Source organism: Salvelinus fontinalis, chromosome 35 (assembly GCF_029448725.1).
Source record: "Salvelinus fontinalis isolate EN_2023a chromosome 35, ASM2944872v1, whole genome shotgun sequence".
Lineage (NCBI taxonomy): Eukaryota > Metazoa > Chordata > Actinopteri > Salmoniformes > Salmonidae > Salvelinus > Salvelinus fontinalis.
This window is the reverse complement of record NC_074699.1, coordinates 36,868,134-36,895,000: the sequence shown is the minus strand read 5'-3', so window position 1 is coordinate 36,895,000 and position 26,867 is coordinate 36,868,134. Positions and strand designations below refer to the sequence as shown.

General features: G+C 45.3%; 1 protein-coding gene across 1 annotated transcript; it reads left to right on the top strand.

Annotated features, from left to right (window-relative positions):
• The first annotated feature begins 237 nt into the window (after positions 1–237).
• Positions 238–25,683, top strand: LOC129834813 (aminopeptidase N-like). The gene is made up of 11 exons (XM_055900116.1): positions 238–308; positions 3,765–3,898; positions 3,991–4,046; positions 4,144–4,185; positions 8,583–8,688; positions 12,862–12,953; positions 17,355–17,465; positions 17,693–17,860; positions 21,170–21,310; positions 23,464–23,545; positions 25,019–25,683. Exons 1-11 carry the CDS (start codon positions 260–262, stop codon positions 25,169–25,171), a joined length of 1,134 nt encoding a protein of 377 aa, XP_055756091.1. The 5' UTR covers positions 238–259; the 3' UTR covers positions 25,172–25,683.
• Positions 25,684–26,867: the final 1,184 nt, after the last annotated feature.

Genomic DNA, 26,867 nt, shown 5'->3' with positions numbered 1-26,867 from the left:
GCGGCAAGGCAATTAGTTAACCCCCAGCGGCAAGGCAATTAGTTAACCCCCAGCGGCAAGGCAATTAGTTAACCCCCAGCGGCAAGGCAATTAGTTAACCCCCAGCGGCAAGGCAATTAAACGAGGGAGGGGTTAGTACAGCCTGGGGGTCCAACAATAAGGTCATGATGATAAACCCCCAAATGATCTTGAATTCAGTCACCTGACCATCCTGTTCCAATGTCTGTTTAGTTACACCTGGTTGGTCCCCATCAAATGGATGAAGGGAGGAGTGGAGAGAGAGCAACACTGGCTTCTTCAGGAAACAGGTATTTCTAATGCCAGCGTTTGTGTCAAATGAAGTCCTGCATGGAGATGTACCTGGACTAATGAACAGGTATCAGTGGAGATGTACCTGGACTAATGAACAGGTATCAGTGGAGATGTACCTGGACTAATGAACAGGTATCAGTGGAGATGTACCTGGACTAATGAACAGGTATCAGTGGAGATGTCCCTGGACTAATGAACAGGTATCAGTGGAGATGTCCCTGGACTAATGAACAGGTATCAGTGGAGATGTCCCTGGACTAATGAACAGGTATCAGTGGAGATGTCCCTGGACTAATGAACAGGTATCAGTGGAGATGTCCCTGGACTAATGAACAGGTCCATAGGTATCAGTGGAGATGTCCCTGGACTAATGAACAGGTATCAGTGGAGATGTACCTGGACTAATGAACAGGTATCAGTGGAGATGTCCCTGGACTAATGAACAGGTATCAGTGGAGATGTCCCTGGACTAATGAACAGGTATCAGTGGAGATGTCCCTGGACTAATGAACAGGTCCGTGGGTATCAGTGTAGATGTCCCTGGACTAATGAACAGGTATCAGTGGAGATGTCCCTGGACTAATGAACAGGTATCAGTGGAGATGTCCCTGGACTAATGAACAGGTCCATAGGTATCATTGGAGATGTCCCTGGACTAATGAACAGGTATCAGTGGAGATGTCCCTGGACTAATGAACAGGTATCAGTGGAGATGTACCTGGACTAATGAACAGGTATCAGTGTAGATGTCCCTGGACTAATGAACAGGTATCAGTGGAGATGTCCCTGGACTAATGAACAGGTATCAGTGTAGATGTCCCTGGACTAATGAACAGGTATCAGTGGAGATGTCCCTGGACTAATGAACAGGTCCGTGGGTATCAGTGTAGATGTCCCTGGACTAATGAACAGGTATCAGTGGAGATGTCCCTGGACTAATGAACAGGTATCAGTGGAGATGTCCCTGGACTAATGAACAGGTCCATAGGTATCAGTGGAGATGTCCCTGGACTAATGAACAGGTATCAGTGGAGATGTCCCTGGACTAATGAACAGGTATCAGTGGAGATGTCCCTGGACTAATGAACAGGTATCAGTGGAGATGTCCCTGGACTAATGAACAGGTATCAGTGGAGATGTCCCTGGACTAATGAACAGGTCCATAGGTATCAGTGGAGATGTCCCTGGACTAATGAACAGGTATCAGTGGAGATGTCCCTGGACTAATGAACAGGTATCAGTGGAGATGTCCCTGGACTAATGAACAGGTCCATAGGTATCAGTGGAGATGTCCCTGGACTAATGAACAGGTATCAGTGGAGATGTCCCTGGACTAATGAACAGGTATCAGTGGAGATGTCCCTGGACTAATGAACAGGTATCAGTGGAGATGTCCCTGGACTAATGAACAGGTCCGTGGGTATCAGTGGAGATGTCCCTGGACTAATGAACAGGTATCAGTGGAGATGTACCTGGACTAATGAACAGGTATCAGTGTAGATGTCCCTGGACTAATGAACAGGTATCAGTGGAGATGTCCCTGGACTAATGAACAGGTATCAGTGTAGATGTCCCTGGACTAATGAACAGGTATCAGTGGAGATGTCCCTGGACTAATGAACAGGTCCGTGGGTATCAGTGTAGATGTCCCTGGACTAATGAACAGGTATCAGTGGAGATGTCCCTGGACTAATGAACAGGTATCAGTGGAGATGTCCCTGGACTAATGAACAGGTCCATAGGTATCAGTGGAGATGTCCCTGGACTAATGAACAGGTATCAGTGGAGATGTCCCTGGACTAATGAACAGGTATCAGTGGAGATGTCCCTGGACTAATGAACAGGTATCAGTGGAGATGTCCCTGGACTAATGAACAGGTATCAGTGGAGATGTCCCTGGACTAATGAACAGGTCCATAGGTATCAGTGGAGATGTCCCTGGACTAATGAACAGGTATCAGTGGAGATGTCCCTGGACTAATGAACAGGTATCAGTGGAGATGTCCCTGGACTAATGAACAGGTCCATAGGTATCAGTGGAGATGTCCCTGGACTAATGAACAGGTATCAGTGGAGATGTCCCTGGACTAATGAACAGGTATCAGTGGAGATGTCCCTGGACTAATGAACAGGTATCAGTGGAGATGTCCCTGGACTAATGAACAGGTCCGTGGGTATCAGTGGAGATGTCCCTGGACTAATGAACAGGTATCAGTGGAGATGTACCTGGACTAATGAACAGGTATCAGTGTAGATGTCCCTGGACTAATGAACAGGTCCATAGGTATCAGTGGAGATGTCCCTGGACTAATGAACAGGTATCAGTGGAGATGTCCCTGGACTAATGAACAGGTATCAGTGGAGATGTCCCTGGACTAATGAACAGGTATCAGTGTAGATGTCCCTGGACTAATGAACAGGTCCATAGGTATCAGTGGAGATGTCCCTGGACTAATGAACAGGTATCAGTGGAGATGTACCTGGACTAATGAACAGGTATCAGTGGAGATGTCCCTGGACTAATGAACAGGTATCCGTGGAGATGTCCTTGGACTAATGAACAGGTATCATTGGAGATGTCCTTGGACTAATGAACAGGTATCAGTGGAGATGTCCCTGGACTAATGAACAGGTATCAGTGGAGATGTCCCTGGACTAATGAACAGGCCAGTGGGTATCAGTGGAGATGTCCCTGGACTAATGAACAGGTCCATGGGTATCAGTGGAGATGTCCCTGGACTAATGAACAGGTCCGTGGGTATCAGTGGAGATGTCCCTGGACTAATGAACAGGTATCAGTGGAGATGTCCCTGGACTAATGAACAGGTCCGTAGGTATCAGTGGAGATGTCCCTGGACTAATGAACAGGTCCGTAGGTATCAGTGGAGATGTCCCTGGACTAATGAACAGGTATCAGTGGAGATGTCCCTGGACTAATGAACAGGTCCGTAGGTATCAGTGGAGATGTCCCTGGACTAATGAACAGGTATCAGTGGAGATGTCCCTGGACTAATGAACAGGTCCGTAGGTATCAGTGGAGATGTCCCTGGACTAATGAACAGGCCTGTGGGTATCATTGGAGATGTACCTGGACTAATGAACTGGTCCGTAGGTATCATTGGAGATGTACCTGGACTAATGAACAGGTCCATGGGTATCAGTGGAGATGTCCCTGGACTAATGAACAAGACAGGTCATGTTATTGTTCATCATTACAGGATGTTCTCTGTTAAATCCTAACCTGAGACCAGGGTTGCAAAATTCTGGTAACTTTCCCAAAAAGTCCCTGTTTACCAGGAATCGTGGCTGGAATATTAATGGAAATACTAGGGAAAAAGCAGGAAATCCGTGAATCCTCTAACCAGGATATTCTGGAAAACCAGTGATTTTTGTGAAAGCTGACAGAATGTTGCAAGTCCATCCGAGACCAGTGTGTTGCTTTCCTCCAACAGACAGACACCTCCCCATGACAACAGCAGGATCTGAGTGGGTCCTGGCCAACCTCAACGTGTCTGGCTATTACAGGGTTAACTACGACATGGACAACTGGGAACGACTCCTCAACCAGCTCACCACAGACCACACGGTCAGTAGATGTTATTTATCCTCATGTGGATATTACCTATCAGAATATGATTCCGTATGACACCGACGTAACATCATAATTTCTGTGTGCAGGTCATTCCTTTAATGAACAGAGCTCAGATAGTGGATGATGCCTTCAACCTGGCCAGGTAAAGCTCTTTCTGACTTCAGCTAATGTCCCCCCCACCTACTGTATTTCCTGGTGAACTGTGTGGAAGCTGGAAGCTGATGGTTCTGTGTTTCCAGGGCCAAGGTGATCAACACGACGGTAGCTCTGAGGACCACCAGGTAACTAGAGAAATATATTATACTATACAGATTATATGTTACCAGGTACCTGTCTCAGGAGAGAGACTACATCCCCTGGGAGTCAGCTCTGATATTATATATTATATATTACCAGGTACCTGTCTCAGGAGAGAGACTACATCACCTGGGAGTCAGCTCTGATATTATATATTATATATTACCAGGTACCTGTCTCAGGAGAGAGACTACATGCCCTGGGAGTCAGCTCTGATATTATATATTATATATTACCAGGTACCTGTCTCAGGAGAGAGACTACATCCCCTGGGAGTCAGCTCTGATATTATATATTATATATTACCAGGTACCTGTCTCAGGAGAGAGACTACATCCCCTGGGAGTCAGCTCTGATATTATATATTACCAGGTACCTGTCTCAGGAGAGAGACTACATCCCCTGGGAGTCAGCTCTGATATTATATATTATATATTACCAGGTACCTGTCTCAGGAGAGAGACTACATCCCCTGGGAGTCAGCTCTGATATTATATATTATATATTACCAGGTACCTGTCTCAGGAGAGAGACTACATCCCCTGGGAGTCAGCTCTGATATTATATATTACCAGGTACCTGTCTCAGGAGAGAGACTACATCCCCTGGGAGTCAGCTCTGATATTATATATTATATATTACCAGGTACCTGTCTCAGGAGAGAGACTACATCCCCTGGGAGTCAGCTCTGATATTATATATTATATATTACACTTACCTGTCTCAGGAGAGAGACTACATCCCCTGGGAGTCAGCTCTGATATTATATATTATATATTACCAGGTACCTGTCTCAGGAGAGAGACTATATCCCCTGGTAGTCAGCTCTGATATTATATATTACCAGGTACCTGTTTCAGGAGAGAGACTACATCCCCTGGGAGTCAGCTCTGATATTATATATTATATATTACCAGGTACCTGTCTCAGGAGAGAGACTACATCCCCTGGGAGTCAGCTCTGATATTATATATTATATATTACCAGGTACCTGTCTCAGGAGAGAGACTACATCACCTGGGAGTCAGCTCTGATATTATATATTATATATTACCAGGTACCTGTCTCAGGAGAGAGACTACATCCGCTGGGAGTCAGCTCTGATATTATATATTACCAGGTACCTGTCTCAGGAGAGAGACTACATCTCCTGGTAGTCAGCTCTGATATTATATATTACCAGGTACCTGTCTCAGGAGAGAGACTACATCCCCTGGGAGTCAGCTCTGATATTATATATTACCAGGTACCTGTCTCAGGAGAGAGACTACATCCCCTGGGAGTCAGCTCTGATATTATATATTACCAGGTACCTGTCTCAGGAGAGAGACTACATCCCCTGGGAGTCAGCTCTGATATTATATATTATATATTACCAGGTACCTGTCTCAGGAGAGAGACTACATCTCCTGGTAGTCAGCTCTGATATTATATATTATATATTACCAGGTACCTGTTTCAGGAGAGAGACTACATCACCTGGGAGTCAGCTCTGATATTATATATTATATATTACCAGGTACCTGTCTCAGTAGAGAGACTACATCACCTGGGAGTCAGCTCTGATATTATATATTATATATTACCAGGTACCTGTCTCAGGAGAGAGACTACATCACCTGGGAGTCAGCTCTGATATTATATATTATATATTACCAGGTACCTGTCTCAGGAGAGAGACTACATCCCCTGGGAGTCAGCTCTGATATTATATATTATATATTACCAGGTACCTGTCTCAGGAGAGAGACTACATCACCTGGGAGTCAGCTCTGATATTATATATTACCAGGTACCTGTCTCAGGAGAGAGACTACATCACCTGGGAGTCAGCTCTGATATTATATATTATATATTACCAGGTACCTGTCTCAGGAGAGAGACTACATGCCCTGGGAGTCAGCTCTGATATTATATATTATATATTACCAGGTACCTGTCTCAGGAGAGAGACTACATGCCCTGGGAGTCAGCTCTGATATTATATATTATATATTACCAGGTACCTGTCTCAGGAGAGAGACTACATCCCCTGGGAGTCAGCTCTGATATTATATATTATATATTACCAGGTACCTGTCTCAGTAGAGAGACTACATCCCCTGGGAGTCAGCTCTGATATTATATATTATATATTACCAGGTACCTGTCTCAGGAGAGAGACTACATCCCCTGGGAGTCAGCTCTGATATTATATATTACCAGGTACCTGTCTCAGGAGAGAGACTACATCACCTGGGAGTCAGCTCTGATATTATATATTATATATTACCAGGTACCTGTCTCAGGAGAGAGACTACATCACCTGGGAGTCAGCTCTGATATTATATATTATATATTACCAGGTACCTGTCTCAGGAGAGAGACTACATCACCTGGGAGTCAGCTCTGATATTATATATTATATATTACCAGGTACCTGTCTCAGGAGAGAGACTACATCCCCTGGGAGTCAGCTCTGATATTATATATTATATATTACCAGGTACCTGTCTCAGGAGAGAGACTACATCCCCTGGTAGTCAGCTCTGATATTATATATTACCAGGTACCTGTCTCAGGAGAGAGACTACATCCCCTGGGAGTCAGCTCTGATATTATATATTACCAGGTACCTGTCTCAGGAGAGAGACTACATCACCTGGTAGTCAGCTCTGATATTATATATTATATATTACCAGGTACCTGTCTCAGGAGAGAGACTACATCCCCTGGGAGTCAGCTCTGATATTATATATTACCAGGTACCTGTCTCAGGAGAGAGACTACATCCCCTGGGAGTCAGCTCTGATATTATATATTACCAGGTACCTGTCTCAGGAGAGAGACTACATCACCTGGTAGTCAGCTCTGATATTATATATTATATATTACCAGGTACCTGTCTCAGGAGAGAGTCTACATCCCCTGGTAGTCAGCTCTGATATTATATATTACCAGGTACCTGTCTCAGGAGAGAGACTACATCCCCTGGGAGTCAGCTCTGATATTATATATTACCAGGTACCTGTCTCAGGAGAGAGACTACATCACCTGGTAGTCAGCTCTGATATTATATATTATATATTACCAGGTACCTGTCTCAGGAGAGAGACTACATCACCTGGTAGTCAGCTCTGATATTATATATTATATATTACCAGGTACCTGTCTCAGGAAAGAGACTACATCACCTGGGAGTCAGCTCTGATATTATATATTATATATTACCAGGTACCTGTCTCAGGAGAGAGACTACATCACCTGGGAGTCAGCTCTGATATTATATATTATATATTACCAGGTACCTGTCTCAGGAGAGAGACTACATCCCCTGGGAGTCAGCTCTGATATTATATATTATATATTAATAGGTACCTGTCTCAGTAGAGAGACTACATCACCTGGGAGTCAGCTCTGATATTATATATTATATATTAGCAGGTACCTGTCTCAGGAGAGAGACTACATGCCCTGGGAGTCAGCTCTGATATTATATATTATATATTACCAGGTACCTGTCTCAGTAGAGAGACTACATCACCTGGGAGTCAGCTCTGATATTATATATTATATATTACCAGGTACCTGTCTCAGGAGAGAGACTACATGCCCTGGGAGTCAGCTCTGATATTATATATTACCAGGTACCTGTCTCAGGAGAGAGACTACATGCCCTGGTAGTCAGCTCTGATATTATATATTACCAGGTACCTGTCTCAGGAGAGAGACTACATCCCCTGGGAGTCAGCTCTGATATTATATATTATATATTACCAGGTACCTGTCTCAGGAGAGAGACTACATCCCCTGGGAGTCAGCTCTGATATTATATATTATATATTACCAGGTACCTGTCTCAGTAGAGAGACTACATCCCCTGGGAGTCAGCTCTGATATTATATATTATATATTACCAGGTACCTGTCTCAGGAGAGAGACTACATGCCCTGGGAGTCAGCTCTGATATTATATATTACCAGGTACCTGTCTCAGGAGAGAGACTACATCACCTGGGAGTCAGCTCTGATATTATATATTATATATTACCAGGTACCTGTCTCAGTAGAGAGACTACATGCCCTGGGAGTCAGCTCTGATATTATATATTATATATTACACTTACCTGTCTCAGGAGAGAGACTACATCACCTGGTAGTCAGCTCTGATATTATATATTATATATTACCAGGTACCTGTCTCAGGAGAGAGACTACATCCCCTGGGAGTCAGCTCTGATATTATATATTATATATTACCAGGTACCTGTCTCAGGAGAGAGACTACATCACCTGGGAGTCAGCTCTGATATTATATATTATATATTACCAGGTACCTGTCTCAGGAGAGAGACTACATCACCTGGGAGTCAGCTCTGATATTATATATTATATATTACCAGGTACCTGTCTCAGGAGAGAGACTACATGCCCTGGGAGTCAGCTCTCAGGAATCTCAACTACTATCTCCTCATGTTCGACCGTGGACAGGCATACGGGTTGCTACAGGTGGGTTCTTACTATAATATATCATATATTTACAGTTGCAAAAGTTCTGTTGTTTTCCCAAATTCTCCAGGTTTTCCCGAAATCCTGGTAGAAGGATTACAGATTCCCTGCAAAACCTGGGATTTTTAATGTAACCTGGGATCTGTAATATTGGCATCTAGTGACAGACATGAAGCTCTAGTATCATTCTTAACTGAATATAGTGTTCGTACATGAGAAAAGGACAAAGAACAACTTACAACATGGCATTATTTGTCTCATAGGCTCATACAATCACAATACAATCGCAATACAATCGCAATACAATCGCAATACAATCGCAATACAATCGCAATACAATCACAATACAATCGCAATACAATCACAATACAATCACGATACAATCGCAATACAATCGCAATACAATCACGATACAATCACGATACAATCACAATACAATCGCAATACAATCACAATACAATCGCAATACAATCGGAATACAATCGCAATACAATCACAATACAATCACAATACAATCACGATACAATCGCAATACAATCGCAATACAATCGCAATACAATCACGATACAATCGCAATACAATCGCAATACAATCGCAATACAATCATATTATAATCAGATTATTGTGGTCTCTGGAAGTTTGGAGTCTGGTGACAATTGTGAAACACTGCTATTATTGATTATCGTTGTAGTGCAACAATACATAGAGGACATAACATAGACCACCATAGAGGACATAACATAGACCACCATAGAGGACATAACATAGACCAACATAGAGGACATAACATAGACCACCATAGAGGACATAACATAGACCACCATAGAGGACATAACATAGACCACCATAGAGGACATAACATAGACCACCATAGAGGACATAACATAGACCAACATAGAGGACATAACATAGAGGACATAACATAGACCAACATAGAGGACATAACATAGACCAACATAGAGGACATAGAGGACATAACATAGACCAACATAGAGGACATAACATAGACCAACATAGAGGACATAGAGGACATAACATAGACCAACATAGAGGACATAACATAGAGGACATAACATAGACCAACATAGAGGACATAACATAGACCACCATAGAGGACATAACATAGACCACCATTGAGGACATAACATAGACCAACATAGAGGACATAACATAGATCAACATAGAGGACATAGAGGACATAACATAGAGGACATAACATAGACCAACATAGAGGATATAACATAGACCAACATAGAGGACATAACATAGATCAACATAGAGGACATAACATAGACCAACATAGAGGACATAACATAGACCAACATAGAGGACATAACATAGATCAACATAGAGGACATAACATAGACCAACATAGAGGACATACCATAGACCAACATAGAGGACATAACATAGAGGACATAACATAGACCAACATAGAGGACATAACATAGACCACCATAGAGGACATAACATAGACCACCATTGAGGACATAACATAGACCAACATAGAGGACATAACATAGATCAACATAGAGGACATAGAGGACATAACATAGAGGACATAACATAGACCAACATAGAGGATATAACATAGACCAACATAGAGGACATAACATAGATCAACATAGAGGACATAACATAGACCAACATAGAGGACATAACATAGACCAACATAGAGGACATAACATAGATCAACATAGAGGACATAACATAGACCAACATAGAGGACATAACATAGAGGACATAACATAGACCAACATAGAGGACATAACATAGACCAACATAGAGGACATAACATAGAGGACATAACATAGACCAACATAGAGGACATAACATAGAGGACATAACATAGACCAACATAGAGGACATAACATAGACCAACATAGAGGACATAACATAGAGGACATAACATAGACCAACATAGAGGACATAACATAGACCACCATAGAGGACATAACATAGACCACCATAGAGGACATAACATAGACCAACATAGAGGACATAACATAGACCAACATAGAGGACATAACATAGACCACCATAGAGGACATAACATAGACCAACATAGAGGACATAACATAGACCACCATAGAGGACATAACATAGACCACCATAGAGGACATAACATAGACCACCATAGAGGACATAACATAGACCACCATAGAGGACATAACATAGACCAACATAGAGGACATAACATAGACCAACATAGAGGACATAACATAGACCAACATAGAGGACATAACATAGACCAACATAGAGGACATAACATAGACCAACATAGAGGACATAACATAGACCAACATAGAGGACATAACATAGAGGACATAACATAGACCAACATAGAGGACATAACATAGAGGACATAACATAGACCACCATAGAGGACATAACATAGAGGACATAACATAGACCAACATAGAGGACATAACATAGACCAACATAGAGGACATAACATAGACCACCATAGAGGACATAACATAGACCAACATAGAGGACATAACATAGACCAACATAGAGGACATAACATAGACCAACATAGAGGACATAACATAGAGGACATAACATAGACCAACATAGAGGACATACCATAGACCACCATAGAGGACATAACATAGACCACCATAGAGGACATAACATAGACCACCATAGAGGACATAACATAGACCAACATAGAGGACATAACATAGACCAACATAGAGGACATAACATAGACCAACATAGAGGACATAGAGGACATAACATAGACCAACATAGAGGACATAACATAGACCAACATAGAGGACATAACATAGACCAACATAGAGGACATAACATAGACCAACATAGAGGACATAACATAGAGGACATAACATAGACCAACATAGAGGACATACCATAGACCACCATAGAGGACATAACATAGAGGACATAACATAGACCAACATAGAGGACATAACATAGAGGACATAACATAGACCAACATAGAGGACATACCATAGACCACCATAGAGGACATAACATAGACCACCATAGAGGACATAACATAGACCAACATAGAGGACATAACATAGAGGACATAACATAGAGGACATAACATAGACCAACATAGAGGACATAACATAGACCAACATAGAGGACATACCATAGACCAACATAGAGGACATAACATAGACCAACATAGAGGACATAACATAGAGGACATAACATAGACCAACATAGAGGACATACCATAGACCAACATAGAGGACATAACATAGACCACCATAGAGGACATAGAGGACATAACATAGACCACCATAGAGGACATAACATAGACCAACATAGAGGACATAACATAGACCACCATAGAGGACATAACATAGACCACCATAGAGGACATAACATAGACCACCATAGAGGACATAACATAGACCACCATAGAGGACATAACATAGACCAACATAGAGGACATAACATAGACCAACATAGAGGACATAACATAGACCACCATAGAGGACATAAGATAGACCACCATAGAGGACATAACATAGAGGACATAACATAGAGGACATAACATAGACCAACATAGAGGACATAACATAGATCAACATAGAGGACATAACATAGACCAACAAGTAACAAGTAACAACAAACTTCAGTGCTGTTCTCCCAGGCTTAGCTGAAACAACAGGTCTGATTGGTTCATACTGTACTTCTCCAAGGGTTACCTGAAACAACAGGTCTGATTGGTTCATACTGTACCTCTCCCAGGGTTACCTGAAACAACAGGTCTGATTGGTTCATACTGTACTTCTCCCAGGCTTAGCTGAAACAACAGGTCTAATTGGTTCATACTGTTTGTCTCCTAGGGTTACCTGAAACAACAGGTCTGATTGGTTCATACTGTTTGTCTCCCAGGGTTACCTGAAACAACAGGTCTGATTGGTTCATACTGTTTGTCTCCCAGGGTTACCTGAAACAACAGGTCTGATTGGTTCATACTGTTTGTCTCCTAGGGTTACCTGAAACAACAGGTCTGATTGGTTCATACTGTTTGTCTCCCAGGCTTACCTGAAGCAACAGGTCTGATTGGTTCATACTGTTTGTCTCCCAGGGTTACCTGAAACAACAGGTCTGATTGGTTCATACTGTTTGTCTCCCAGGGTTACCTGAAACAACAGGTCTGATTGGTTCATACTGTTTGTCTCCCAGGGTTACCTGAAGATGCAGATCACCCCCCTGTTTGAGTACTTCAGGACCGTGACGGTTGATTGGACCAGAGTCCCCACTGGACACAACGACCAGTAACAACTCTGTTTTTCAAATTAAATGTTCTTTTAAACCAATTAAGATACATCATTGTATTTGTAAATATATATCTTTCATTTGCTTTTCTCTTACAACAGTAAATACACATTATCGGGCTGTTTTCAAAAGGAGTGCACTACATAGGGAATAGGACCCTGGTCTAAAGTAGTGCACTACATAGGGAATAGCACCCTGGTCTAAAGGAGTGCACTACATAGGGAATAGGACCCTGGTCTAAAGTAGTGCACTACATAGGGAATAGCACCCTGGTCTAAAGGAGTGCACTACATAGGGAATAGGACCCTGGTCTAAAGTAGTGCACTACATAGGGAATAGCACCCTGGTCTAAAGGAGTGCACTACATAGGGAATAGGACCCTGGTCTAAAGTAGTGCACTACATAGGGAATAGCACCCTGGTCTAAAGGAGTGCACTACATAGGGAATAGGACCCTGGTCTAAAGGAGTGCACTACATAGGGAATAGCACCCTGGTCTAAAGGAGTGCACTACATAGGGAATAGCACCCTGGTCTAAAGGAGTGCACTACATAGGGAATAGGATCCTGGTCTAAAGTAGTGCACTACATAGGGAATAGGACCCTGGTCTAAAGGAGTGCACTACATAGGGAATAGCACCCTGGTCTAAAGGAGTGCACTACATAGGGAATAGGACCCTGGTCTAAAGTAGTGCACTACATAGGGAATAGCACCCTGGTCTAAAGGAGTGCACTACATAGGGAATAGCACCCTGGTCTAAAGGAGTGCACTACATAGGGAATAGGATCCTGGTCTAAAGTAGTGCACTACATAGGGAATAGGACCCTGGTCTAAAGGAGTGCACTACATAGGGAATAGGACCCTGGTCTAAAGGAGTGCACTACATAGGGAATAGCACCCTGGTCTAAAGGAGTGCACTACATAGGGAATAGGGTGCTATTTGGAACGAACACTTAGATATTACCATAATGTGTTGTGATCCGTTCCTCAGCCCTGTCCCTCGTCTCTCCTATCTCTCAGATACAACCAGATCAATATTACCATAATGTGTTGTGAGCCGTTCCTCAGCCCTGTCCCTGGTCTCTCCTATCTCTCAGATACAACCAGATCAATATTACCATAATGTGTTGTGATCAGTTCCTCAGCCCTGTCCCTCGTCTCTCCTATCTCTCAGATACAACCCGATCAATATTACCATAATGTGTTGTGATCAGTTCCTCAGCCCTGTCCCTCGTCTCTCCTATCCCTCAGATACAACCAGATCAATATTACCATAATGTGTTGTGATCAGTTCCTCAGCCCTGTCCCTCGTCTCTCCTATCTCTCAGACACAACCAGATCAATATTACCATAATGTGTTGTGATCAGTTCCTCAGCCCTGTCCCTCGTCTCTCCTATCTCTCAGATACAACCAGATCAATATTACCATAATGTGTTGTGATCAGTTCCTCAGCCCTGTCCCTGGTCTCTCCTATCTCTCAGATACAACCAGATCAATATTACCATAATGTGTTGTGATCAGTTCCTCAGCCCTGTCCCTCGTCTCTCCTATCTCTCAGATACAACCAGATCAATATTACCATAATGTGTTGTGATCAGTTCCTCAGCCCTGTCCCTCGTCTCTCCTATCTCTCAGATACAACCAGATCAATATTACCATAATGTGTTGTGATCCGTTCCTCAGCCCTGTCCCTGGTCTCTCCTATCTCTCAGATACAACCAGATCAATATTACCATAATGTGTTGTGATCAGTTCCTCAGCCCTGTCCCTCGTCTCTCCTATCCCTCAGATACAACCAGATCAATATTACGATAATGTGTTGTGATCAGTTCCTCAGCCCTGTCCCTCGTCTCTCCTATCCCTCAGATACAACCAGATCAATATTACCATAATGTGTTGTGATCAGTTCCTCAGCCCTGTCCCTCGTCTCTCCTATCTCTCAGATACAACCAGATCAATATTACCATAATGTGTTGTGATCAGTTCCTCAGCCCTGTCCCTCGTCTCTCCTATCTCTCAGATACAACCAGATCAATATTACCATAATGTGTTGTGATCAGTTCCTCAGCCCTGTCCCTGGTCTCTCCTATCTCTCAGATACAACCAGATCAATATTACCATAATGTGTTGTGATCAGTTCCTCAGCCCTGTCCCTCGTCTCTCCTATCTCTCAGATACAACCAGATCAATATTACCATAATGTGTTGTGATCCGTTCCTCAGCCCTGTCCCTCGTCTCTCCTATCTCTCAGACACAACCAGATCAATATTACCATAATGTGTTGTGATCAGTTCCTCAGCCCTGTCCCTCGTCTCTCCCGTCTCTCAGATACAACCAGATCAATATTACCATAATGTGTTGTGATCAGTTCCTCAGCCCTGTCCCTCGTCTCTCCTGTCTCTCAGATACAACCAGATCAATATTACCATAATGTGTTGTGAGCCGTTCCTCAGCCCTGTCCCTCGTCTCTCCCGTCTCTCAGATACAACCAGATCAATATTACCATAATGTGTTGTGATCCGTTCCTCAGCCCTGTCCCTCGTCTCTCCTATCTCTCAGATACAACCAGATCAATATTACCATAATGTGTTGTGATCAGTTCCTCAGCCCTGTCCCTCGTCTCTCCTATCCCTCAGATACAACCAGATCAATATTACCATAATGTGTTGTGATCAGTTCCTCAGCCCTGTCCCTCGTCTCTCCTATCTCTCAGATACAACCAGATCAATATTACCATAATGTGTTGTGATCCGTTCCTCAGCCCTGTCCCTCGTCTCTCCTATCTCTCAGATACAACCAGATCAATATTACCATAATGTGTTGTGATCAGTTCCTCAGCCCTGTCCCTCGTCTCTCCCGTCTCTCAGATACAACCAGATCAATATTACCATAATGTGTTGTGATCAGTTCCTCAGCCCTGTCCCTCGTCTCTCCTATCTCTCAGATACAACCAGATCAATATTACCATAATGTGTTGTGATCCGTTCCTCAGCCCTGTCCCTCGTCTCTCCTATCTCTCAGATACAACCAGATCAATATTACCATAATGTGTTGTGATCAGTTCCTCAGCCCTGTCCCTCGTCTCTCCCGTCTCTCAGATACAACCAGATCAATATTACCATAATGTGTTGTGATCAGTTCCTCAGCCCTGTCCCTCGTCTCTCCCGTCTCTCAGATACAACCAGATCAATATTACCATAATGTGTTGTGATCCGTTCCTCAGCCCTGTCCCTCGTCTCTCCTATCTCTCAGATACAACCAGATCAATATTACCATAATGTGTTTTGATCAGTTCCTCAGCCCTGTCCCTGGTCTCTCCTATCTCTCAGATACAACCAGATCAATATTACCATAATGTGTTGTGATCCGTTCCTCAGCCCTGTCCCTCGTCTCTCCTATCTCTCAGATACAACCAGATCAATATTACCATAATGTGTTGTGATCCGTTCCTCAGCCCTGTCCCTCGTCTCTCCTATCTCTCAGACACAACCAGATCAATATTACCATAATGTGTTGTGATCCGTTCCTCAGCCCTGTCCCTGGTCTCTCCTATCTCTCAGATACAACCAGATCAATATTACCATAATGTGTTGTGATCAGTTCCTCAGCCCTGTCCCTCGTCTCTCCCGTCTCTCAGATACAACCAGATCAATATTACCATAATGTGTTGTGATCCGTTCCTCAGCCCTGTCCCTCGTCTCTCCTATCTCTCAGATACAACCAGATCAATATTACCATAATGTGTTGTGATCAGTTCCTCAGCCCTGTCCCTCGTCTCTCCTATCTCTCAGACACAACCAGATCAATATTACCATAATGTGTTGTGATCAGTTCCTCAGCCCTGTCCCTCGTCTCTCCCGTCTCTCAGATACAACCAGATCAATATTACCATAATGTGTTGTGATCAGTTCCTCAGCCCTGTCCCTCGTCTCTCCTATCTCTCAGATACAACCAGATCAATATTACCATAATGTGTTGTGAGCCGTTCCTCAGCCCTGTCCCTCGTCTCTCCCGTCTCTCAGATACAACCAGATCAATATTACCATAATGTGTTGTGATCCGTTCCTCAGCCCTGTCCCTCGTCTCTCCTATCTCTCAGATACAACCAGATCAATATTACCATAATGTGTTGTGATCAGTTCCTCAGCCCTGTCCCTCGTCTCTCCTATCTCTCAGATACAACCAGATCAATATTACCATAATGTGTTGTGATCCGTTCCTCAGCCCTGTCCCTCGTCTCTCCTATCTCTCAGATACAACCAGATCAATATTACCATAATGTGTTGTGAGCCGTTCCTCAGCCCTGTCCCTCGTCTCTCCCGTCTATCAGATACAACCAGATCAATATTACCATAATGTGTTGTGATCCGTTCCTCAGCTCCGTCTCTCCCGTCTCTCAGATACAACCAGATCAACGCCATATCGTTTGCGTGTCGAATGGGAGTGGATCGCTGCAGGGTTCTCACCAGCGACTGGTTCAGAGAGTGGATGCTGAACCCAGACCACAACCCGTGAGTACGAAGCACAATTATTTGGGTTGCCAGGTTTACCATAAATCCCAGCTGGAGGATTCCTGGAATCAGGAAGGAATAAGCAGGAGAACCAGGACTCCTCCAACTGGTAATTATGGGAAATGTATACCAGAATTCTGCATCTCTAACGATGTATAGAGTTAACGTGATAGTTTTCCTTCTCTTAACGATGCTGATTTTGTGTTTATGTAACTCTTTATTGACAGGATTCACCCCAACCTGAAGACGACAGTGTACTGTAACGCTATCGCAGCAGGAGGGGTGGAGGAATGGGACTTCGCCTGGCAGATGTTCAAGAATGCCACAGTGGCCACAGAGGCTGCCAAGCTGAGGTCTGCCCTGGCCTGTACTAAGGTCCCCTGGCTGCTGAACAGGTAGGTAGAGAGGCTGCCAAGCGGAGGTCTGCCCTGGCCTGTACTAAGGTCCCCTGGCTGCTGAACAGGTAGATACAGAGGCTGCCAAGCGGAGGTCTGCCCTGGCCTGTACTAAGGTCCCCTGGCTGCTGAACAGGTAGGTACAGAGGCTGCTGAGGTCTGCCCTGGCCTGTACTAAGGTCCCCTGGCTGCTGAACAGGTAGGTAGAGAGGCTGCCAAGCGGAGGTCTGCCCTGGCCTGTACTAAGGTCCCCTGGCTGCTGAACAGGTAGATACAGAGGCTGCTGAGGTCTGCCCTGGCCTGTACTAAGGTCCCCTGGCTGCTGAACAGGTAGGTACAGAGGCTGCTGAGGGCTGCCCTGGCCTGTACTAAGGTCCCCTGGCTGCTGAACAGGTAGATACAGAGGCTGCTGAGGTCTGCCCTGGCCTGTACTAAGGTCCCCTGGCTGCTGAACAGGTAGGTACAGAGGCTGCTGAGGTCTGCCCTGGCCTGTACTAAGGTCCCCTGGCTGCTGAACAGGTAGGTACAGAGGCTGATAAGCTGAGGTCTGCCCTGGCCTGTACTAAGGTCCCCTGGCTGCTGAACAGGTAGGTACAGAGGCTGCCAAGCTGAGGTCTGCCCTGGCCTGTACTAAGGTCCCCTGGCTGCTGAACAGGTAGATACAGAGGCTGCTGAGGTCTGCCCTGGCCTGTACTAAGGTCCCCTGGCTGCTGAACAGGTAGATACAGAGGCTGCTGAGGTCTGCCCTGGCCTGTACTAAGGTCCCCTGGCTGCTGAACAGGTAGGTACAGAGGCTGCCAAGCGGAGGTCTGCCCTGGCCTGTACTAAGGTCCCCTGGCTGCTGAACAGGTAGGTACAGAGGCTGCTGAGGTCTGCCCTGGCCTGTACTAAGGTCCCCTGGCTGCTGAACAGGTAGGTACAGAGGCTGCTGAGGTCTGCCCTGGCCTGTACTAAGGTCCCCTGGCTGCTGAACAGGTAGGTACAGAGGCTGCTGAGGTCTGCCCTGGCCTGTACTAAGGTCCCCTGGCTGCTGAACAGTTAGATACAGAGGCTGCTGAGGTCTGCCCTGGCCTGTACTAAGGTCCCCTGGCTGCTGAACAGGTAGATACAGAGGCTGCTGAGGTCTGCCCTGGCCTGTACTAAGGTCCCCTGGCTGCTGAACAGGTAGGTAGAGAGGCTGCCAAGCGGAGGTCTGCCCTGGCCTGTACTAAGGTCCCCTGGCTGCTGAACAGGTAGGTAGAGAGGCTGCCAAGCTGAGGTCTGCCCTGGCCTGTACTAAGGTCCCCTGGCTGCTGAACAGGTAGATACAGAGGCTGCTGAGGTCTGCCCTGGCCTGTACTAAGGTCCCCTGGCTGCTGAACAGGTAGGTAGAGAGGCTGCCAAGCGGAGGTCTGCCCTGGCCTGTACTAAGGTCCCCTGGCTGCTGAACAGGTAGATACAGAGGCTGCCAAGCGGAGGTCTGCCCTGGCCTGTACTAAGGTCCCCTGGCTGCTGAACAGGTAGGTACAGAGGCTGCTGAGGTCTGCCCTGGCCTGTACTAAGGTCCCCTGGCTGCTGAACAGGTAGGTAGAGAGGCTGCCAAGCGGAGGTCTGCCCTGGCCTGTACTAAGGTCCCCTGGCTGCTGAACAGGTAGATACAGAGGCTGCTGAGGTCTGCCCTGGCCTGTACTAAGGTCCCCTGGCTGCTGAACAGGTAGGTACAGAGGCTGCTGAGGGCTGCCCTGGCCTGTACTAAGGTCCCCTGGCTGCTGAACAGGTAGATACAGAGGCTGCTGAGGTCTGCCCTGGCCTGTACTAAGGTCCCCTGGCTGCTGAACAGGTAGGTACAGAGGCTGCTGAGGTCTGCCCTGGCCTGTACTAAGGTCCCCTGGCTGCTGAACAGGTAGGTACAGAGGCTGATAAGCTGAGGTCTGCCCTGGCCTGTACTAAGGTCCCCTGGCTGCTGAACAGGTAGGTACAGAGGCTGCCAAGCTGAGGTCTGCCCTGGCCTGTACTAAGGTCCCCTGGCTGCTGAACAGGTAGATACAGAGGCTGCTGAGGTCTGCCCTGGCCTGTACTAAGGTCCCCTGGCTGCTGAACAGGTAGATACAGAGGCTGCTGAGGTCTGCCCTGGCCTGTACTAAGGTCCCCTGGCTGCTGAACAGGTAGGTACAGAGGCTGCCAAGCGGAGGTCTGCCCTGGCCTGTACTAAGGTCCCCTGGCTGCTGAACAGGTAGGTACAGAGGCTGCTGAGGTCTGCCCTGGCCTGTACTAAGGTCCCCTGGCTGCTGAACAGGTAGGTACAGAGGCTGCTGAGGTCTGCCCTGGCCTGTACTAAGGTCCCCTGGCTGCTGAACAGGTAGGTACAGAGGCTGCTGAGGTCTGCCCTGGCCTGTACTAAGGTCCCCTGGCTGCTGAACAGTTAGATACAGAGGCTGCTGAGGTCTGCCCTGGCCTGTACTAAGGTCCCCTGGCTGCTGAACAGGTAGATACAGAGGCTGCTGAGGTCTGCCCTGGCCTGTACTAAGGTCCCCTGGCTGCTGAACAGGTAGGTAGAGAGGCTGCCAAGCGGAGGTCTGCCCTGGCCTGTACTAAGGTCCCCTGGCTGCTGAACAGGTAGGTAGAGAGGCTGCCAAGCTGAGGTCTGCCCTGGCCTGTACTAAGGTCCCCTGGCTGCTGAACAGGTAGATACAGAGGCTGCTGAGGTCTGCCCTGGCCTGTACTAAGGTCCCCTGGCTGCTGAACAGGTAGGTAGAGAGGCTGCCAAGCGGAGGTCTGCCCTGGCCTGTACTAAGGTCCCCTGGCTGCTGAACAGGTAGGTACAGAGGCTGCCAAGCTGAGGTCTGCCCTGGCCTGTACTAAGGTCCCCTGGCTGCTGAACAGGTAGGTAGAGAGGCTGCCAAGCGGAGGTCTGCCCTGGCCTGTACTAAGGTCCCCTGGCTGCTGAACAGGTAGATACAGAGGCTGCTGAGGTCTGCCCTGGCCTGTACTAAGGTCCCCATTATGGGATATTGTGTGTAGTCCAGTGACATAAAAATCTAAATGTAATTAACTTTAAATCCAGGCTGTAACACAACAAAATGTGGAAAAAGTCAAGGAGTGTGAATACTTCCTAAAGGCTCTGAATATCATTCCTACATGTGAACAATTATTCCTGTAAAATGTAAAATGACATTGCACAAGCCCCGCCCTTTTAGAAGGCTGTGTTTGCTCATGTTTAGAGCATCACCATCTGGTAATAAATCAGCCTTATGTCAACCCCCCCGACATCTTCATCAGAATCCCACACGAGAAGATTCATCAATCCCTTTTTTGTGTTGAAACTGCTAGGTATCTGGATTATTCCCTGGATCCAGATAAGATCCGGAAGCAGGACTGCACCTCCACCATCAGCTACATCGCTGCTAACGTGGTGGGGATGCCCCTGGCCTGGGACTTCATCAGGGCTAGGTGGAACTACATCTATACAGAGTAAGTCTAGGTGGAACTACATCTATACAGAGTAAGTCTAGGTAGAACTACATCTATACAGAGTAAGTCTAGATGGAACTACATCTATACAGAGTAAGTCTAGGTGGAACTACATCTATACAGAGTAAGTCTAGGTGGAACTACATCTATACAGAGTAAGTCATCAGGGCTAGGTGGAACTACATCTATACAGAGTAAGTCATCAGGGCTAGGTGGAACTACATCTATACAGAGTAAGTCTAGGTGGAACTACATCTATACAGAGTAAGTCTAGGTGGAACTACATCTATTCAGAGTAAGTCTAGGTTTTTATTTTTATTTATTTTACCGTTATTTTACCAGGTAAGTTGACTGAGAACACGTTCTCATTTGCAGTAACGACCTGGGGAGTAGTTACAGGGGAGAGGAGGGGGGATGAATGAGCCAATTGTAAACTGTGGAACTACATCTATACAGAGTAAGTCTAGGTGGAACTACATCTATACAGAGTAAGTCTAGGTGAAACTACATCTATACAGAGTAAGTCATCAGGGCTAGGTGGAACTACATCTATACAGAGTAAGTCATCAGGGCTAGGTGGAACTACATCTATACAGAGTAAGTCTAGGTGGAACTACATCTATACAGAGTAAGTCATCAGGGCTAGGTGGAACTACATCTATACAGAGTAAGTCTAGGTGGAACTACATCTATACAGAGTAAGTCTAGGTGAAACTACATCTATACAGAGTAAGTCATCAGGGCTAGGTGGAACTACATCTATACAGAGTAAGTCATCAGGGCTAGGTGGAACTACATCTATACAGAGTAAGTCTAGGTGGAACTACATCTATTCAGAGTAAGTCTAGGTGGAACTACATCTATACAGAGTAAGTCTAGGTGGAACTACATCTATACAGAGTAAGTCATCAGGGCTAGGTGGAACTACATCTATACAGAGTAAGTCTAGGTGGAACTACATCTATACAGAGTAAGTCTAGGTGGAACTACATCTAGACAGAGTAAGTCATCAGGGCTAGGTGGAACTACATCTATACAGAGTAAGTCAAGGTGGAACTACATCTATACAGAGTAAGTCATCAGGGCTAGGTGGAACTACATCTATACAGAGTAAGTCTAGGTGGAACTACATCCATACAGAGTAAGTCTAGGTGGAACTACATCTATACAGAGTAAGTCATCAGGGCTAGGTGGAACTACATCTATACAGAGTAAGTCTAGGTGGAACTACATCTATACAGAGTAAGTCTAGGTGGAACTACATCTATACAGAGTAAGTCTTGGTGGAACTACATCTATACAGAGTAAGTCTAGGTGGAACTACATCTATACAGAGTAAGTCTAGGTGGAACTACATCTATACAGAGTAAGTCATCAGGGCTAGGTGGAACTACATCTATACAGAGTAAGTCTAGGTGGAACTACATCTATACAGAGTAAGTCTAGGTGGAACTACATCTATACAGAGTAAGTCTTGGTGGAACTACATCTATACAGAGTAAGTCTAGGTGGAACTACATCTATACAGAGTAAGTCTAGGTGGAACTACATCTATACAGAGTAAGTCTAGGTGGAACTACATCTATACAGAGTAAGTCTAGGTGGAACTACATCTATACAGAGTAAGTCATCAGGGCTAGGTGGAACTACATCTATACAGAGTAAGTCTTGGTGGATCTACATCTATACAGAGTAAGTCTAGGTGGAACTACATCTATACAGAGTAAGTCTAGGTGGAACTACATCTATACAGAGTAAGTCATCAGGGCTAGGTGGAACTACATCTATACAGAGTAAGTCTTGGTGGATCTACATCTATACAGAGTAAGTCTAGGTGGATCTACATCTATACAGAGTAAGTCTAGGTGGATCTACATCTATACAGAGTAGGTCTTGGTGGAACTACATCTATACAGAGTAAGTCTGGGTGGAACTACATCTATACAGAGTAAGTCTTGGTGGAACTACATCTATACAGAGTAAGTCATCAGGTTTAGGTGGAACTACATCTATACAGAGTAAGTCATCAGGGTTATTTGTAATGACATATTTACAGTCTAGGTGGGGCGATTGGAATATCATGTAACTTACCGTGAATATGTATCAGAGAAACCAACGTTTATTCCCGAAGTAATGATCTCTCTATCTGGTAGGTATGGTGGTGGATCCTTCTCATTCTCTAACCTCATCAACGGTGTGACCAGAAGATTTTCTACTGAGTTTGAGCTGAAGCAGGTTGGTACTGTGGCCTTGAGCTGAAGCAGGTTGGTACTGTGGCCTTGAGCTGAAGCAGGTTGGTACTGTGGTCTTGAGCTGAAGCAGGTTGGGACTGTGGCCTTGAGCTGAAGCAGGTTGGGACTGTGGCTTTGAGCTGAAGCAGGTTGGTACTGTGGTCTTGAGCTGAAGCAGGTTGGGACTGTGGCCTTGAGCTGAAGCAGGTTGGTACTGTGGCCTTGAGCTGAAGCAGGTTGGTACTGTGGCCTTGAGCTGAAGCAGGTTGGTACTGTGGTCTTGAGCTGAAGCAGGTTGGTACTGTGGCCTTGAGCTGAAGCAGGTTGGTACTGTGGCCTTGAGCTGAAGCAGGTTGGTACTGTGGCCTTGAGCTGAAGCAGGTTGGTACTGTGGCCTTGAGCTGAAGCAGGTTGGGACTGTGGCCTTGAGCTGAAGCAGGTTGGGACTGTGGCCTTGAGCTGAAGCAGGTTGGTACTGTGGCCTTGAGCTGAAGCAGGTTGGTACTGTGGTCTTGAGCTGAAGCAGGTTGGGACTGTGGCCTTGAGCTGAAGCAGGTTGGGACTGTGGCTTTGAGCTGAAGCAGGTTGGTACTGTGGTCTTGAGCTGAAGCAGGTTGGGACTGTGGCCTTGAGCTGAAGCAGGTTGGTACTGTGGCCTTGAGCTGAAGCAGGTTGGTACTGTGGCTTTGAGCTGAAGCAGGTTGGTACTGTGGCCTTGAGCTGAAGCAGGATGGTACTGTGGCCTTGAGCTGAAGCAGGTTGGTACTGTGGTCTTGAGCTGAAGCAGGTTGGTACTGTGGTCTTGAGCTGAAGCAGGTTGGTACTGTGGCCTTGAGCTGAAGCAGGTTGGTACTGTGGCCTTGAGCTGAAGCAGGTTGGTACTGTGGTCTTGAGCTGAAGCAGGTTGGTACTGTGGCCTTGAGCTGAAGCAGGTTGGGACTGTGGCCTTGAGCTGAAGCAGGTTGGTACTGTGGCCTTGAGCTGAAGCAGGTTGGGACTGTGGCCTTGAGCTGAAGCAGGTTGGTACTGTGGTCTTGAGCTGAAGCAGGTTGGGACTGTGGCCTTGAGCTGAAGCAGGTTGGTACTGTGGCCTTGAGCTGAAACAGGTTGGTACTGTGGTCTTGAGCTGTTTGTTGGGGGGGTTACAGTTTCATAAGGTATACATTAGACTAGAGGTATATGAATGGTTGGTCTGTTTGTTGGGGGGGGGGGGGGGTTACAGTTTCATAAGGTATAAATTAGACTACAGGTATATGAATGGTTGGTCTGTTTGTTGGGGGGGGGGTTACAGATACAGTTTCAAGGAACCAGAGCTTGTTTTCCTCCGTCTCAAATGAGTTAGAAACTACAACATTGAGTTAGTTAGAATTCACAATATTGTTGAATCAGTTAGAATCTACATTGTTGTTGAGTCAGTTAGAATCTACATTGTTGTTGAGTCAGTATTGTGATTTCTACCATGTTTCTATAATTGCAGCTGAAGCAGTTTAAAGAGGACAATGCCCGTGTGGGGTTTGGCTCGGGGACGCTGGCTCTGGAGCAGGCTATTGAGAAGACTACGGCCAACATCAAATGGGTGGCAGAGAACCAGGAGCCTGTTATGACCTGGTTCGCCAATGAATGTACGTGAAACACCCCCCCCCCCCCCGCTACAGCACCGCGCTACCAGGCCAGTGGTGATACAGCTTACTGAACCATCAGGGATATACAGACTGTATTAAACAGACCAAAAACATGGGGCTGTCCCAAATGGCACCCTATTCCCTATATAGTGTGCTACATAGCGCTCTGGTTAAAAGTAGTGCACTACATAGGGAATAGGGTGCCATAGGGCTCTGGTCTAAAGTAGTGCACTACATAGGGAATAGGGTGCCATAGGGCTCTGGTTAAAAGTAGTGCACTACATAGGGAATAGGGTGCTATTTTGGACAGAGCTGTGCTGTATAATGATGAATAGACCAAAATCACGTTGTTTACTTGAATCATGTTGTGTGGTTTATGTGCATCCATTTTGGATTGTCAGTTCTTCCATGTTCTCATGTTCATAAATGTCTGCCAATAAACACTCAATTAATATCGTCAGTTTTCAATCTCTGTCGTGGCTGAATCAGAATTTGTTAGGTAACATAGATAAATAAGATGTTTTACTTACATATTATGCTTATGTGGGATACTTGTCATTTAGAATGTCTCTTTTTGTACTATAGGGTTGGCAGTTGCAGGTATCCCTTCTCAGCTAGGGCTTAGTCACTTGGGGCCCAGAGAGGGGAGATGTCAGGCTTATCTTCATATGTCAATGTATCTGTTAAACCATGTGATGCTATGCAGAATATCAGAAGGGGAGGAGGACAGAATGGAGGCTTATCTTCATATGTCAATGTATCTGTTAAACCATGTGGTGCTATGTAGAATATCAGAAGGGGAGGAGGACAGAATGGAGGCTTGTCTTCTTATGGGAATGTATCTGTTAAACCATGTGATGCTATGTAGAATATCAGAAGGGGAGGAAGACAGAATGGAGGCTTGTCTTCTTATGGGAAATGTGTCTGTAACTATTGTATGTCCCCTCTGGGGTTGCCCTTATCTTGACCTAGTATATGACCTAAGAGGCTCACTGTCTTTTCTGAGCTTGTCCAGGAGGGGGTGTATTTGAGATGGGAGTATCTAGAATTGACAATTGATATATATGCCATTGGATGAGGTAATGTTTTGGTACCAAGCACGAGATTGGAACCTCGTCTTAGAGACCAAACTGAACGATCATTTATAGCTAATGCTATCTAGCTATGGGATACTCCTCTTTCAAGTAAAAGGTTATTTGTAATGTACCTAAGATCTGTTATTCGTCATGTAAATTGAGAGGGGTGTATCTTTTCTATAAAGGAAACACATTTTGTAAGCACTCTCAGAGAATTCATTTATAGACACTGAATTGATCTGAGAGTCAAAAAGGGCTATGGTGAAGCTCATATATTATTAAAGATGGACTTTATAATATAACTCTGACTTGTGTGTGGTTTGCTCTCATCACGTAGTAATACAGGAAATTACCATGACATCTCCTCAATATGTTCCTAACTGTCACGCGGAATGACGCTGGAAAGACGAAGCAGGTACGGGGAGTTAAACGTTTAATTATAACGGACAGAGACGAGACAGGAACAGCGTCAGAAACAAATACAAGAGACAAAGACAATACAATGCAACAGCAGGGAACAGAGGGAACTGACAATTATAGGGGAGGAAATAAACAGATGATGAATGAGTCCAGGTGAGTCCAATAACGCTGACGAGACAGGAACAACGTCAGAAACAAATACAAGAGA

Bases quoted from the DNA above. Each gene is read 5' to 3' on its own strand.
- LOC129834813 (XM_055900116.1), top strand. From the start codon at position 260: ATGAAGGGAGGAGTGGAGAGAGAGCAACACTGGCTTCTTCAGGAAACA. The intron at 17,466-17,692 runs GTGAGTACGAAG...CTTTATTGACAG, and splicing joins CTGAACCCAGACCACAACCC to GATTCACCCCAACCTGAAGA. The intron at 23,546-25,018 runs GTTGGTACTGTG...CTATAATTGCAG, and splicing joins CTGAGTTTGAGCTGAAGCAG to CTGAAGCAGTTTAAAGAGGA.